This window comes from Cervus canadensis, chromosome 6 (assembly GCF_019320065.1).
Source record: "Cervus canadensis isolate Bull #8, Minnesota chromosome 6, ASM1932006v1, whole genome shotgun sequence".
Lineage (NCBI taxonomy): Eukaryota > Metazoa > Chordata > Mammalia > Artiodactyla > Cervidae > Cervus > Cervus canadensis.
In genome coordinates, this window is record NC_057391.1 from 17,859,678 (window position 1) to 17,877,058 (window position 17,381).

At 43.4% G+C, this 17,381-nt stretch overlaps 1 protein-coding gene across 16 annotated transcripts in view; it reads right to left on the reverse strand.

Annotated features, from left to right (window-relative positions):
- The window catches only part of PARP6 (poly(ADP-ribose) polymerase family member 6), a 33,510-nt gene extending 16,129 nt beyond the window's left edge, over positions 1-17,381 (reverse strand). For 3 of the 16 annotated variants that reach the window (XR_006269928.1, XM_043470989.1, XM_043470980.1), the window contains exons 1-15: positions 15,626-17,071; positions 13,540-13,747; positions 12,828-12,905; positions 12,008-12,102; positions 11,513-11,573; positions 11,195-11,285; positions 10,382-10,448; positions 7,637-7,786; positions 6,490-6,700; positions 5,908-5,961; positions 4,304-4,399; positions 3,888-3,980; positions 2,740-2,865; positions 1,407-1,472; positions 398-465 (exon numbers count right to left, since the gene is read on the reverse strand). Coding sequence is in view for 14 of the 16 variants with exons in the window: in XM_043470989.1 (XP_043326924.1) it covers positions 398-465; positions 1,407-1,472; positions 2,740-2,865; positions 3,888-3,980; positions 4,304-4,399; positions 5,908-5,961; positions 6,490-6,700; positions 7,637-7,786; positions 10,382-10,448; positions 11,195-11,285; positions 11,513-11,573; positions 12,008-12,102; positions 12,828-12,905; positions 13,540-13,542 (1,259 nt within the window). In the remaining 2 variants the exon portion in view is untranslated. Of the gene's footprint in view, positions 1-397; positions 466-1,406; positions 1,473-2,739; positions 2,866-3,887; positions 3,981-4,303; positions 4,400-5,907; positions 5,962-6,489; positions 6,701-7,636; positions 7,787-10,381; positions 10,449-11,194; positions 11,286-11,512; positions 11,574-12,007; positions 12,103-12,827; positions 12,906-13,539; positions 13,748-15,380; positions 15,532-15,625; positions 17,252-17,311 lie in introns of those variants that run through there. The other 13 variants (XM_043470992.1, XM_043470991.1, XM_043470987.1 and 10 more) reach the window with 12 other exon arrangements.

Consider the following 17,381-nt stretch of genomic DNA (forward strand, 5'->3'; position numbering starts at 1 on the left):
AATAGTGCTCCAAGGCTCTGGACAGTCAACATCAACAGGGAAGGGCTTGAGATACAGAAAGGGAGTAGATAGAAGGAGAGAGGCCTCTCTGCAGGAAGAGAAAATCTAAATGAAATGAAGTGTTAATTCCTATAGGCAAGCAGCACTCAAAAACCTACTGGCAAACAAGAAACACTAAAGAGAACCTGAAACATTGTATTAGAACTTGTGGGGTTTTTGGTGGATCCCAGTTCCTAGCCAAACCAGATGTATCAATAAAATCCCAAGAAAAAGCAGCCATAATATCTATAATCTTAGGAACGATGTTGAAACCACCTCTAAGAGAAGGTATAGGCTCCATGTCTGATACTATGCCCCATTCCCCCAACTGCTGAAGGATGAACCATTCTACTCATACCACTGCAGGAGAGGATGGGCCAGGGGATCCAGCTTGTCCATCTGCTTCTTGATTTCCAGATATGAGCCCTGTAAGACAAAGGCCGTAAGGTTATCTCCCAGAAGAGGTGGGAGCCCTCCCACTTTCCACAGACTATCAGGGCCCGGGGCAAGGTAGGCACTGAAGACCACACCAAACCAAGAGGAGATGGGGTTCCCACCCTCAAGGACCCGTCAGGCTGGGAAGACTCATAAATAAATATGAAAATGACTGAAGATGCTTACAAAACAACATGCAGGTGGGTCTCCCTCATTTTATGCAATTCCTACAGCCCTAAAAAGTTGATTATAAATCAAAAAAAATAAATAAGTAAATAAAATCAATGTCCCAGAAAGATCAGGCTAAGGAATCCTGTGGTAAAACTACATAAAACAGAGTTCTTCTGACAAACAAATCATCCCTCCTAGGTGTATGTTATGTGTTAATCTGAACTGTGATATATAGGATTTGCTGAGAAGAGGCCCACCTGTAAATGTGAGTACAAATGAATGTCTATTCATGCAGAGATTGCAGACGAGGGGTGGGGAAGTCTGGTGAGGGACAGCCTTGAGTCAAAGGATGGTCACTGCTCCATGTGGCTGCCCCACCCCTAGAAGGATAGAAGATGCAGGCCCCTGGGTCTAGTTCCTTACCTCCAAGCCCCCCTCCTCACCCTCCCAACCCTGGACAGAAGTCCTTCCCTAACTTCTCTAGTGCCCTAAGAATTATGGAAAAAAACATTAAATAGGAACAACTTGTGACGGAATTAGCAGCAAAGGTAAAGGTCAAGAGAGACATAAGGAGTGAGAAATAGGAGTAACAGAGCTAACAAACCAGAGAACAAAGACTAGAAAAGCTAAAGAGGGAAAACTAAAGAGAATACAGTGAGGAATTTGAATAGCATCTCTAAATCTTCACTCCACTCCAATGAATTTCAAACAGAATAGGGCACTTGAGTGGGCAGGCAGGGGACAGGCAGAGGACAAAATACCTGGGTCATCTCCCGGATGGACATCACACTATCCAGAGCTTTCTGCAGTCGCTCATAATTCTTCTTCTGTGGGGAATCAACAGGGAAACAAGAACAAGGTGAAGAAAAGTGGAAGAGAGTAAGATGTGATGAAAAAGAGGGCCACATGTACAAAAGAAATCTAGGCCCCAGGGAAACAGCATAGTATGTCATGAAAAGAACACAGACTTAGTGTCAAAAAGTTCTACAATCACATGCCAGTTCTCTTTTACCAGCTGAGAGTAACAGGGATAAGTTACTTAACCTCTTAGAACCTCAGCATCCATGTACATAAGTAAAGATAAAAAGTCCGCACTGCCCTCACAGGGTTAGTTATTTAAGCTGAAGACTAACTAACATGTAAAGAACCTGGCGCCGCGCCGGACACGCAGAAACGAGCACCTGCGCAGCGCTGTGCTGGGCGCGTGTGACGGCGCTTTCAGCAGCTGTCAACTGTCCATCGGGAAATGGAGTGCCCGAACATCTAACTGAGTGCTATTCTAGGCATGTATGTGAAGGTATTTCTAGATGAAATGGCAAATTGAGTAAAAGAGATTGCCATCACTATTAAGGTGGCTCATCTAATCAGTTGAAGGCCTGAATAGAACAAAAAAGCTGAGTAAACTCCTCCGGCCTGATTGCTGGGACATGGTCTTTTCCTGCATTCAGACTAGAATTGAAAAATCAGCTCTTCAACCTCGAGTCTGCTGGCTTCTGAACTGGAACTTACAACATCAGCTCTCTTGAATTTCCAGCTCGCCCACTACTCAACCTGGTACTAATCAGCCTTCATAATCACAGGAGCCAACTCCTTACAGTCAATTTCTTTCTCTATATATCTCCTATTGTTCTGTTTCTCTGGAGAACACTAAGTATTACAATATTTTATATACATTATGTCTCATTTTCATAATAATAGATATTATCCACTTTTTACAGATAAAGAAATTGAGGTTCAGAAAGGTTAAGTGATCTGCCTAACACCATTCAGGGTGTTAGGGAGCAGCAGAACCTCAAATGGAATAAAGGTCTGTCTGGCTTCAAAGTCTGTATTATTCCAACGTAACTAATATTAATTTGTCTCCCTGTCTTCTGAGAAACTCAGAAGTTAACCTTATATTATTAGTCATGTTTAGCTACTTATTCACTAGACAGTTAAATCTTAGGGTTCAAGAGTTCCCAAGAAACAAGTGTGCCATTTCTTCTGTCCCCTTATTCCAAGTTGCTGTGTACACTAGAATGACAGCCTACAGTCTCCCACTATCTTTCACCATTTCTGTTCCTTAGTCCTGACTTTCTTCCCAAGCAACTATACCTTAGGGTTAAAGGCCAGAGTCTTGGGATCAGTGGGGTCCACCACAGAGGGATAAGGCTCAAAGATGATGCTCTTTCTAGGGGACTCCAAAGCTGCCCTACACATGGCCACCAGCAGATCCACCACCTTAGGAGAAAGGAAAGAAAGGGGACAAAAGCTAAACGATTTCACAGGGCTGGGAGTTGCACAGTACCCAGCATAGGTCTACCTTCTGGAGGCGCTCGGTATTTCTCTTTTCAAAAACAAATATGAGGGACAGACTGGGAGTTTTGGATTAGCAGATGTGAGCTATTATGTATAAAATGAATAAATAACAAGGTCTTACTGTATAGTACAAGGAACTATACTCAATATCCTGTGATAAACCACAATGGAAAAGAATATGAAAAAGAATGTACATATATATGTATAACAGAATCATTTTGCTGTGTAGCAGAAACTAATGCAGTATAGAGTCAACTATATTTCAATAAAATAAATTTTAAAAACCACAAATGTTTTGTTTTTTTATTAGAAAATACAAGCTTATCATAAAAATTCAAGAACAATGTTTAAAAGAATGATTAAAAGAAGACAAAAACCATCCCCTTGCCCCCAAATCTCATTCTTCACATTAACTACTGCAAAGTTTGACCTGTATTTTTCCAAATACTTTTCCTAAAGGAATTGTTATTTTATTATATAAGCAAATTTTAAAGAATTATACATACTGTTATATTTTCTTATTTATATATGTTATAATTCTCTATCCATAAATAATAGCTATATAGTATTTCTACTGTAAGAACAAGCCATCATTTCTTTAACTGGACCTTGTACAGATGGGCTTGTATCTATTTTTTCTTTTTTCAACTATTATAAACAATACTAGGGAATTCCCCAGCAGTCCAGCAGTCTAGAGGACTCTGAGCTTTCACTGCCTAGGGCATGAGTTTGATCCCTGGTTGGGGAACTAAAATCCCACAAGCCATGTGGCACAGCTGAAACTTAATAAAATATTAAAAAAAAAACAAAAACAAAAAACCCACTACAGTGAACATCCTTACATAGGAAAGCATTTCTGGAGATTAAATTCCAAGCAGTGAAACTGCTGTGATTCTCAGCCATAAATGATCCCAATTCCCCAGCAGCTCTTCCATCCCCCATACCTCTGCTCCAGTGGCCACCTCCTCTGCAGCTCCAGACATGACTCCCAGCGTGTAGAAGGAGAAAACGCACAGTTCACGAGTACAGACGGCTGGCTGAATGGACATATTAAAGAGATGGAAAAAAAATAAAGAGATGGTAGTGGCAGGAGGTGTGCAATAAGAAGGTGTCATAGGGCAAGAGGGACAATTCTGACCTCAGACAACTCTAGACTAATATTCACATATCCTCATCTTTCCAAATGGGACTGCTGAGACTTGTTTTTGGAGAAAAACTATTATTTCCAGAGTCTCAGGGAGTATGGACAGAATTCTACCTTTACCACAGATCCAAGAAGAAAGGAGAAATGGAGAGATGAGGAACTAAAGGGCCTTAGCTAACAGTGTAAGAAAGAGGGTCACAAAATAGAGATATATACCTTGAGCATGGACCCATTCTGGAAGACATGCTGCTCATCACATACAACACAGTACTCATTCAATGTTGGGATTCTCTGCTCTGCATATTTCATGATCTAGGGAGAGAGGAGATTCTATTAAGTCTTTTTTTGGAAGTCAAGACCCAGATATAGGAAACAATCTGAACTTCCTTTCTATTACTCTCCTACCTCCCAGCCCTGTGCCTAAGGTAGACTCTATTCTTGGGTCCTGCACTTAATTAAATCGATGGCCCAACTCTGGAAGACTATATATAATGAAAATGAGACCAGCCATAGTAGAAGAACTGGGTTAAGATTCCCCCTTCTACTACTACTTAATACTGTGTATAACTTGGGGCAAGTTAACTTGAGCCTTGGTTTCTTCATCTACAAAATGGACATTACTCACTTTACAGAAGTACTGAAATTAAAGAGATGATTTCTGTAAGAGTATTTTATAAACAGTAAGAAGTACTAATCAAACTATTAATATTATTTGCAGTAATTAGATTGCTCCCATGTGACAAGTGAGTTTTCATTCAGTCCATGATCAGATGGTGCTGGAGGTGGGAGGTGGGATGGGGGTGGTGCTGAGAAGCCATGTTTAACTGCCTAGGACAATCAGCCTGTAAAATGATCAAGACCACAAATAAAACTCTTCTGGGAAGAAAGCACAAATTCAGAGCTCATGCAGCAATATCATAAACTATTTTTTACACAATCTGTCTTAAAAGGCTTTCACAATCATATACACTGTCTGTATATGTCAAATTGTTCCCATTTCACAAACTTTCGAGATCGTAAATGGACATGCAAGGGCATTTGTTCATTCATTTAACACAGATTTGTTGAATGCCTACTACTTCCCTAGCTCACTGAAATGTATCCTTATTATTCAATAACATAAAAGACTATCCTCTCAGACCCTATAGTCCAACAGGGGAGATGTGGTATGTATACAAATTAATTACAATTCAAGGCAGCATATAGTACCTGACACATTGGAGCTATATGAAACAAAAAGTGTCAAAAGAGTTCAGTGAGAGAAAACACATTTCCATCTAATACATTTCAAGTAATAGAGAAGATTTTATGAAAAAGTTGGCATCTGAGACTTGATTACAATAGGCAGATATAGTGAGGAATGCCAGTAGAGGGAATGACATGAACAAAGATATTGGAGATGCAAAAGTGAAACCATGTCAGGAAGATAATGAGGTTTTAAACAGAAGCAAAGACCAGTAGCGGCTAAGCACTGAAAGTCTGTGAGGAAAAGCGAAGCCCCCTTGAGCAAGGACGTGGGGGATTATAAGAAAATCAGTGTCAAGTCTTATCTTGGCACCAGGGCACTTAAAATTTGCAGTGCATCATTTGGCACTTGATTGTAAGTAGTATATAAGCATTGTCGTCCCAATAATGCTATAAGCTTCTTGAGGGTGGGAACTAGGCCTTTTCTCCTATTCACACAACACTCAGTACAGTTCTGAGAACAAAGGATTTAAGGAAATGTTTGCTAACTGACTGAACAGTTGGGAGATGTTAAGGGATCAGATGGGTCAGAAAACAGTGGAAAGGCTTTGGAATGAAGCTTTGGACTTGATTACCTGAACAAGGAATCCATATTCCAGAGTGGGGATGTTCTTGCAATGACCACTGACCTGATGAGAGTAAAAAAAAAATAAGGCTTCATGAACCTCCTAGGAAGCTGGTGACTAAAAACACCTCACTCATGCCCATTACCTAAAATTATCCTGAAGTAGCTAAGCCCCAGCTCTGCTCAGTCTAAGTAATCCCCAAGCTGCAGAGAAGACCTTTAGACATTTTTGGCAAAGGCTCTTAAAACAGGCTCACCTGTCCTTAACCCTTTCCAAGGTAGATATAAGACGTTTGTAAAGTAGCTGTCTACCAAGTCCTAACTACAACCTAACAAAATTAAACATAACATCTCCCTGGGATGCCCAACTCCAGACTTTGCTCCATGACATACTATCAGAGAAGCACGCTAGATTATGTAGGTATACATTCACAACTATTAAAATATGTGTTCCATTCTACTGATTCAAGATTCATGCCCAGATTTGGTTTATGATGCCTGGACAACCAGACTCCCACCCCATTTTGAGAAGCTGTATTCCACTCCCCCTCCCACCCTCTGACACCAAGTCAAACCCTCCTCAGCCATGTACCAAAGGAGAGGTCCGTGCTGGGGGAGGGAGGCCCGCGTGCTGGGGACACAGGAGACCTGCCTGGGGGCTGGGAGGGTAGCCAAACACCTCCACTTTGGGGTTCTTCATGGTGCAGGAAATGGAACGGTTCATGAGGCGTCCAACTCGAAGGTCTGGAACACCCAGTTTGCCTTTCAGCATGGAGTCCTGTATGATAGGGAAACTGGGAGACCTGAACAGAGAGCAAAGAGAAGTGATGAAACTGAGGATTCGGTATGAGCCCTAGAAGCCTGCAGGGACTTCCCTGGTGGTCCAGCAGTTAAGACTCTGCAGGGGGGCCTGCATTCGATCCCTGGTCAGGGAACTAAATCCCATATGCCACACCACACAGCAAGGTAAAAAAAAAAACAACTCCTCTCCAAGGAAAGTTCCATTGGATCAAACTGTCAAAACAACTAGATCACTACACGCCAGGTTTTATGTCATTAAAGCCTAGGTCATTCTCTATAGCATCTAGGCCAGCTAAGGAATGATACCTTGTAAAGGATACCCATTTCACTTGCTCAATGTGTGTGTTGTCTATATTAATATATATGTGATTAAACTACTAGGTAAGAAATAGTTGGACCCCAAAGAGCCTACTGTCTGACTTCTATCAGTACTGGTACCTGGAAAACTACAAATCTGGGTTTGTATTTGCCTTTGGGAAGATCAGAAGGCACAGAGTGCAGGAAGGGGAGAATAAAAGTCTGGGATCAAAGAATGCAGTAATATTTGTTTCCAGAACCCAGGTAATAAATCAATGAGCCCTTTCATAAGAGCAAGGGGCTGGGGCCTATTAGCTCTGCCTCTGTCTCCTCAGGATAGGGAATAAGGGTGAGGGTCAAAGAAAGAAAAGATGGAGAAATTAGTACATATTTCTCCAAACAGACACCATGCACTAGGTACTATATTTTACATAAAGGACAAGGTATGACTCCTGGGTCAGGAGTAGAAGGGTAAAGACACATAGGGGACAGGATCATGTGGATAGTATTAGTTGTTAAAGGTACAGAATTCACAGAACCTAGGGAGAGGACAGAAAAGTTTACATAATCAAGAAGGTGGGGTGAGGGCTTAGAAGAGATCACTGTGATTACAGACAACCAGCTCATGGAGAAACACTTACTTGGGGATGGGTGAGAAGATGCTGAGGCCAGCTCGGAACTTCTTGATGGTACCACTTGCCTTGAACCAGCTGTGCCTCTTCTCCTGCTGGGTCTTTAAGAAATCGTTGCTGAGATGTTTCCATTGTTGGGATGTAAACATACCCAGGATTCTAAAGAATCAGAGGAAGAGACTTAGAAAGCTCAAGCAGGGGAATCCCAGGTCAAGAAATAGGACTATGAAAGGCAACTAATCTAAAATTCAGGCTTAAGGACTGCAAAGCTAGTTGGTTTAGGGAACTGTGTGTGTCTCAAGATCCCTCTAATATAATCTTAGCACATGGATATGTACTGTTCTAAAGTACCTCTTGACCTTAGTGGGTAAATTCCCACTCCCTTACCTAGTCTAATGGACCAGAAAAATTCTTAGATGCTTTGCCTTTACAGGAAGATCTCAAATCTGAGTCTTCAAAGGCTGTGAACCTGGCAATTTATCACCAAGAAGAACTATACCGAAAGTGAAACAGAAGTGGTGGAATAGAGGTGAGTACTACCCTTGGCCTTGTCAAAGGTGAAAAAAAGGACAAGGATCCTGAAGAGTACTGATACTGTTAGGCAAAACATTACAACCCCAAATTTATGGTTTCCAACTTGACTAGTCTTGTCAGTTCTTTCACTTGTCCTTGATCAGTTCTCTCTAGCATTACTCTATTATTCTAAATCCTTATCACCTTTTTTAAGCTCCTAACTTTACCTACAACTGATATTCTTTCTTCTCAACAGAGAAAACTGAAGCCATCAGATATCATCTTCCATGATTTTACAACCTTACTACAAAATCTATTTCCATTTCCACCCTCACTGTGATCCCTCCATCCTCTGGAGACAAGCTGACCCTCCTCTTAAGGATCAGTTGCTCTAGCTGTACTCTAGATCTCAGCCCCTCTGCAGGGACTTTGATCTGGCAATTCCTCCCCTTTCCTGGCAGTTCCTTTCCCCACATCTACAAAAAGTCCAAGTTTCTCTATTTCAACCTAGCCATCCCCTAATCCTCATCCAAACTTCTTAATCCGTATTTAATTGTTTTTACTTTGTGGCCAATCACTTACTTCTCCAGAACACTTGCTATATTCTGGTTTCTACCTTCGCCACTTCACTACAGCTGCTCTCACCTTGATGGTAAATCCAACCGCAACTTCTAGTTCTCCTCTTACTCATCCTCTCTGGCATCTGGCCCTCCTTGTAGAAATGTTCCTCCTTGCCTTCTCTGACACTGTTTTCTTCTCATCCTTCTCCAAGCTCTCTAACCTACCTTCAGTGTTTCTTCTTTCTCTACCTATTCTTGGCATTTTTTTCTGGGTTAAAGGGTGTTCTGCCCTTGACTTTATTTTCTTCTCATTCTATCTAGCTCTCCTTTGACATTCTCATATTCTACACTGGATGCAATTCTCACCTGTACACTGCAATCTATCTTCAACCTGTATCTCTCCTGTAAGTATCAAATCTACATATCTCTCTATTGAGCAGCTCCACTGAATATCCCAAAGTTACCTTTAAACAACATCTTTAAAATGGAACTATCTATCTTCATCCCACGAACTTGTTCCTCTTCTTAAATTCCTATTTAAATGAGTGGTATTAAAATTTACCCAGACATCTAGGTTGGAAACCTAAGAGTAATATTTCTCTATTCCTTGGCTCTTATCATATACAACGTAACGAAATCAGTCTTCGATTCTGACTTTAAACACTGCAAATCTTTCTAGTCTATCTCTCGTCTGTACTCATCTACAGTCATACTTTGGCTCATCATCTCACGTATGAACTTCTACAAATGCCTCCTACTAAAATAGTTCTGGTCTCTTGTCGTACTCCTTCTATCTATGCTGCACAATGCTACCAGAATGTTTTTTTAATAATTAAATCTGACCATATCTTTTCTTTCCTTAAAACCTTTCAAAGCTCCCACTGCCTACAAAACAAAACCAGAAGATCCTTTCTGATTTTACACTTCCTACACACATTGCCTCATGTGGCTGCCCTTGCAAATGTTATTTACTCTCAGAGTCTGTCTACATGGACAACTCTTATACATCCCTAAAAACCATTAATCATCTCCCTTTTTTTTTTTTTTAATTATTTTTATTTATTTTTTGGTCTTGCTGCGTGGCATGTGGGATCTTAGTTCCCTGACCAGGGATTGAACCCTCATCCCCTGCATTGGAAGCACAGTCTTAACCACTTGACTGCCTGGGAAGTCCCTCATCTCCCTTTCATATTTCATTCATCTATCTGCTACCAGACTGACTTCCACCTTCCTCTGTGTTCTTTCTAAACTTTACATTTTCACTTGTATTAGAACAAGTATACACTGGACTATATTTAGAACTTGACTGAGTTCACGTCTCTTTATATACCAATACTTATTGAGCAAGGTGCTCAATACATTTAGTAAACTAAAACTGTCCACAATCCTAGGGCTCCACTCTGAGGAAGTATGATGAGCATAACTCTAATTCCAGGGTTGTGTTTTCCTTTAAATGCTAAGTACTGATGAGCCTTACCTCTCGCCTACAGGAAGCCTCAAGGGCACATACCCCAGAAACACAAGCTCCCCCACCTAACCATAAACTGGACTCCCCAAATTTATTTTAGTCTTTCTTGGGCACATGTCAGAAATACACTTTTGGAAAAAAACATTCAAGAGTCTGCCTGTCCTATCTCTCTTTCCCTCAAATGTCCATAACCAGAAAGATCAAAGTTCTTACTTTTTCAACTGAAGACCCAGCCCAAATCCTTCCTTATTTGATGGCTGGAAAACTTCAATTGACGGTTCTGCAAAGAGAAGAAAAAGCTCCTACTACATATATGTGTCTATCCTCCTGGGAGTCCAAAGCCCCAGTTCAGTGGATTAGCTTCCTCAGATTTCAAGAGTACTCTAATCAATAATAGTGGAAAATGAAAACCTCTGAGGCAGAATGTAGATTCTGGGAACTGTCTGACCAATTCCAAATATCCTCAACTTCTATAAGGAAGCTGAGGAGAAGGGGAAGAATAAGTAATATCGAGGAACTAGAGAAAACAATTTCATTAACCAAGAAAGTCTTTAAGGCATGACTATTAGGTGATAGTGGAGAAGGCAATGGCACCCCACTCCAGTACTCTTGCCTCGAAAATCCCATGGACGGAGGAGTCTGGTAGGCTGCAGTCCATGGGGTCGCTAAGAGTCAGACACAACTGAGTGATTTCACTTTCACTTTTCACTTTCATGCATTGGAGAAGGAACTGGCAACCCACTCCAGTGTTCTTGCCTGGAGAATCCCAGAGACAGGGTAGCCTGGTGGGCTGCCATCTATAGGGTCGCATAGAGTCGGGTACGACTGACGCGACTTAGCAGCAGCAGCAGCAGCATTAGGTGATAGGGAATGAAGACAACAATGAAAGAAGACTGAAAATCTCCTACCAATGGCCTTCAGATTACACCAAAAGGCTTTGTTCCTAGTTTTTCTCTACCTCAGTTAACTTAGAACATTGGATTAGACTAGTTAGAGCACGCAGATGCACAAAGTCACTGCCTTTACCCGGTCCATCAAGGTACTGGGAGAGAGAAAACCGCAGCCTCAACACAATAGGTTCTGTCCGGAGGACCTTCCAGGCTGTAGAAACTTCCTCCTACAAGAGTAAGGGGAATAGTTTCTAGTTCAGCATCAGAGAGATGGACTTTGAAGTTTTTGCTATATGACACACACATGCACATAGTACTGTCTGCTGATGGTCTAGAGATAGGCATGAAGTATATGTGCTTCAAATACAGCGCTTGGGAACAAGACTCCAGGCCTATGTGGCAAAACCCACAAGCTCAATTAGATCTGTTGTTGGCAGGTACGAGCATCACTTACATCAAGGAAGCTGATGTTGATGTGGAGGTCAATGTCCACGTCATCGATAGTTCCATATTCTCTACAGAGATACAGGTGATCACATGTGAGACTCATTAAGGGAGAAAGAAGGGAACAGAAATTGAAATTGAAGTGGAAAGAGAAGTGAGCCTGGGGATTAGGGAGAGGGAAGGGTGGAAGGAGGCTCTGTACTTAGCTACAGCCACTTTTACAATCAAAGCCTTTGCCAGACCACAGCCCTTCTTAACCCAAAGGTGAAACTTCAGCCTTGAGGATCTAGGATAAGAGGGAACTTCTAAGAAAACTGGTTATACTTTCCTAATTGATCCTGTCAGCCTACCTTAAATATTCTGAGCAACTCTCACCATCATTAGACTCAAAACTTATGAAAGTTCACAGACCCCACCATCACACCGTAAAGAAAAAACCTCTACCCTTTGAGTAACTCACAAAGAAGTGGCTGAGCCCCCTGCCATCCCTGAAGTAGAGTCCCACCTGATGGATACAGAGTTCTCACTGTAGATCTCCTTCACAGCTTCAATGTCTGCATCCAGCTGTGGGTGCCGATATAGGTCAGCTGCACAGCTTCCCTGAGTCGGCAGCAAAAATGGTGGAGGGGGGAAGAGAGAGAGGAAAACAGAATATGAAGAAACATCAGGAACAGGGAAATCAAACTATAGCAACACATACAAGCAAAAGCTGCTTTATGAAGGGGTTCTTGGTGGTGGCCCTAGCTGGGGACTTCACTGACAGACAAGTCACCCCCATCAGCATTCTAGGAGGTTTCAGGAGACCAACTGCAGGTTCTGCTTCAGGAGTTCACATCCTTAAGTCTCAGCTGCTCTCAGCCTTGACCAGGACTCTTTAGGGATCCCTCCCGTGAGAACTGAGAACAAGCTGAGGAGTACAGAATTTAACTCAGATTGGTTCTGGCTACTGCATCCAACATTTCTGCTCAGGATCATGCCCTGGGCAATGACAGCACTGAACAAAAACTGGTAGAAGAATCTCAAAAAATTTGACCCTAATGAATGAAATGACCCCTGCTGGTTAGTGAGGGAACAGTCAGAAAATAATTGTTTCCAACTAAGAACCTATGGCTAAATTCCATGCACAGAGGGTATAGTTTATACTGGAAAAGATAAGAGTTCCAGGCAAGAGCAAAAATATGAGATCAGCTCTGACCAGATAATCTTCAGATCACACTGACACTGTATCTTCATCTCTGCTCCAAAATAATCTTTCACTCCTGACGTATCCAGAGGAAAGTATACATTTAGACCACCCAACATGGGTTTAGGGGCTGTAATCTCACCTGAACTCCATAGAGAAATTCCTCTGATTCATTGTCTCCCTCTGAATCATCATCATTCCAGAACTGGCCTTTGATGTCCTGATGATGAGAAACAAAAAATGAGGGTGCCTGATATCTCATGGAACAGAGTGGGGTTAAAATAAGAAACAGATTTTCACAAATGAGAGGTCCCTTGGGATAGAATAACTGAGGCCCCAATCCCTTTGCTGCCTTCCCCTGACCGTCTGGGGACATCTCAGTCTTTTCCCGAATCTGGTCATATCCATGGTCTAGCACTGACTTGCTGGCACAGGGGAAAACAATAGGGAATTTTAGCCTTCTTAGGTATCGGGTATGATGACTGAAGCTCTAGTAGCCAGTGGGGGAGGTATGCAGAAGACTTCAATGTCAAGGTTGATTCTCAGGCATATCTAAGTTCTAGTACAAGCTGGCCCCTTCTGGATCATTACCCAAGGCGACTCTCAAGCACACCTCGCTCTTTTGTCTCCTAACTCCCTTTCTATCCCTTCAAGTATTTAACTCCCCCCTTACTGCCCAAGAAAACTCCCTATACACACACCAAGTAATACTGTTGCCATGCCCCATCTCCTTCCCTTAACTTCAAGTAGCCACCCTATCTTCCAAAAGGGAGCGCAGGGGGAAGGTGAGGTCTGCAATCTGTTTCATCTACCCCCTGGACAATCAGTTAGAAAGGTGGGCAGTGAATTCTCACCATTGGGTCAGTGGGTAACACACACTCCTAGGTCAGTGCTAGGCAGCACCCCTCCATACCACCAGTTGAACCCAGGCCAACGAGATGGGCATTTAGGAGGCCAAGAGAGGAGACAAGGGTTGGGAGGGGGGGTGGTGATGTCAGGGGCTGACTGGAGATCTGCTAAGGAAGGCAGGATCTGCTGTTGTGGTGGTAACAAGTCACTGTCCTGCAGAAAGTAGACAACAATTGATCTCATCATCACTTAACAGTTAGGTGGCATGTACAAAAGCACACATTTATGGGTACACTTTTATTATACACATGTATAGACACTTGCACATAGATACATACTTGCATGCATGTAGACACACTTGCACACAGTTCTTTAAAGAGAATGAACCATGAAAGCACTACATGACCATAAGACATGTCCTCCAGCTGGAGAGCTGTGACTGAAGCAAGTCCCTGCTCTAGTTCATAACATTTTATCAACTCCTGAAGCCAAAATGATGATGGCAGGACCAGATGCTATGCTACTCAGTCAAGTCAGTTCATTTTAGAATATTCTTCATAGAATCAACCCCCATCAGAAGCAGACACTTTTTAAAAAATCTTTATCCCTAGTTATTTCTCCAAATTGAGTGTTTATCTCTTATTTAAAACCAGTATCCTTAGGAGTCTTTCTATAACAATCATAGCTAAGTTTAAAAGTCTCAACAACTCTGACCATTTTCTGGTACAGTCTGAGTTGTCACAGCCAAAATAATGCCCTGGACTTCTCTTGGAATCTACTCCCCCCAAAATATAATAATGATCTGAAGAAATGCTCAGAAAAACACTAACTTTTAGCCCTTGTGCAAAATTAAAAACCACTGCTTCCTGGCTTTGTATTTATCAGTTTCATCCACTCCAACCTTAGACAGAGGTGTTCTTGATCTTTAACATGGTTCTCTTGCATCTTAGGTATCTAGATCAGTGGCTCTCAAGTAAGGTCTGTGAACTGGCAGCATCAATATGACCTGGGAACTTGTTTAAAATGTAAATTCTAAGATCCCCTATTGAGACCTACTGAATTAGAAACTCCAGAGGTCTAGCAATCTGTTTCAACAACCCCTCTAAGTTACGCTGAGAACCACCATTCTAAATCCTTGTGTGTTCCAAGGGCCTGTGGTCTGTTCCTCAGATACCAATGTAAACCTGTAACTAACCCAGTATGGCGACATAAAGCACAATGCCAAGGAAAAGAGCATAGTAGTCCTTCAGCTGGCAGGGCTGCCCGACCCATCAAAAACAATATGCAAAAGGAAACTGCAACTAAAGTTCTTAGAGAAGAAATGGCCTGATATCTGAGACATGCTTTAAAATTCAACTCCAGCACAAAAGGCAGAAGGGGCATCAGGGTGGGGAACAGGTGAAAAAAACATGGCAAAGTGATGACTACTGATGAAGCTAAGTGATGATAAGCATTTCTTATACTCTCTACTTTTGTGTATAGTTGGAGATTTTCATTAAAAAAAACAAAAAACAAAAAAAAACCAGAGACTACCCTTGGAAGGGCTCTCCCTAAAAAGTTAACTCTAAATAAGAACAGGAAGATTATCACTAAGACTCCATAAATGCCTCTTTGCTGTTCTTCAGACATACCAAGCATATTCCCACCTTGGAGCCTCTGTCCCTGCTGGTCACCCTCCTCAGGATGCTATTCACCCAGATATCCACATGGCTTACTCCTTTACTCTTTCAGATCTCTGCCTGAAGGTCACCTTGACTATCCCATATAAAACAGCAAAATCCCAACATACAATATAGTAGCACTCTCCATCCCCCTTCCTTGCTTTAATTTTTTCCACAGCACTTACCACACTCTGATGTACAAAATGTTTGTTTGTTGTATTTATCTCCCACCAGAATGTAAGCTCTATGGTGGCAGAGGCTCTGACTCTTTTCATTGTCTATATTGTCAGTCCCTCAACACATATTTACTGAATGAATGAACTGTCTGCTGGAGACCTAAGCCAAAGGGGAGATACATACGAGAACTTAAACACAACTACATAGACAAAAGTCATACAAAAATAATCTTAAAAAGCAAGACTCCATTCACCTTCAATAGTAGCTGAGAACCAGAACATGAAGATCTGGGGGCTGGGTTTGTGAGCTTTGAAAATAAACAGTCAGGTGCTGATCTGGATGATCACAGAGAAATAAAGAGGGAGGCACTAATGTCCAGCCTGGGGCGTCTTGGGCTGGGTGGTAGGATGATGGCAGCGTAGGCCAGAAGTACCAACTTTCACAAGCTCTCTGTCACTGTAGAAGTCAAGAAAACTTAGTCTCTCTCCAAGGGTTGTTGCTGCTTGGTTTCTGCTGTTATCATAAGGAGAAAAAGATAATTCAGAGGGTATTTTTCCTGTCCAGGGAAAAGATAATTCAGAGACTACCATCTTTTTCAACCCAGGCTGCTTCAGGGAAAGGGACTCCCACCTTCAACTCTCAAAGCTCATTCCTCTGAGAGATGGAGGGAGAAAGGGTTTAAATGATGAAGAGTGGCAAAAGTGGCATAGTGGGCAGTTATCTAATTCACAGAATTACATTTTAAACAGGAATAGCTGGAAAGATAGTCTTTTTCAAAGCTTTCACGTTACATACAAAAAAAAATCAGGGGTAGAGAGGTCAAGCAACTTGCTTAGGTCCAGGCAAGAGGAACTGGGACTTGAGCACATTTGATAGGTTCCACCCACATCCACTCTTCCTGTGATATGGTCACAAGCAATAAAGGGAGTTGCTAATGAATTAAGCAAGAAAGACCTAACTTATTTAAATGAGGTTTAAGAAGGGAAACTTTCAAGAAAACCCAGGCCAAATATAGACTGTGTGAAGAGTGCCCAGAGAAGGGTGTCTGACGGTCAGTGCTTCGGCCGACAGCAGAAAACAGGGAATTTGCACGGGAACTGGCCATATGTAATTAAGCCTCAAGTCCGGATCACAAAAGTCCTGGCCGACGTCCACGGGCGCTTCTCAGTGTGACAACTTTACACCCAGTCAAAGAAGCCTCCGATCTCAACGTTTAAACTCTGGATTTGACTCCCACCTTTGTGGTCCTGGGCAAGGAGGTTACTCGGCTCTACAGCAAGTGCTCCTCCCGGAAAGCCTAGGCCACGGAACAAAGAGCGCGGCGGCGAACTCACGGACCTAACGCTACCCCGGGTTCCCGGCGGAGGGACAGGCCGGGGTGAGCCCCCGAACACGGGCTGCCACCCGCGCTTCCAGAACAGGCCGTGAGGCCTCCCTGGGGGGAGCAGTTAGACCTCTTCTCCGTTTTCCTCTGGAGACCCCCAACACCTGCCTCCCGGGAAAGCAGCTTTGTGCCCGATCTGTGTCGCTAGCCACCCGGCCTTGAGCGAAGCCTGTCAAGCCCAGGAGGGCACCTCAGAGCCACCCGGTCCAAACCCCTCACTTCATCCACCCCGGCCGAGGAGAGGCGAGCCCCGCACCCTTTCCGCGGCCCGGCCGCCCCGCCCGGCCCCGGTGGCAGCCGCCCCACAGGCCGGCCTCGCGAGTACTCACGGCGACCCCGGGCCGCGCGCGGCCGCCGCCGAGGGGACGAGCGGCCCGGGACGCCCCGCGGGGGCGGAGCGGCAGGCCAAGGGGCGGGGGCCGGGCCGGGCGGGCGAGGTCGCGCGCCCCAACGCCTCGTCGTTCCGTCACGGCGGCGCTGAGCCCCTTTGCGCACGCTCGCGCGGCGGCACCGTGGCCACGTGGCCCGCTCGGAACCAACGGCCAAGCGGCCTACCTCTGGGCGCGCCCCCGCCCCCGACTCCAGGCTTGGGGCGCCTGCTCAATGGCCGCTGGCTGGGAGGGGG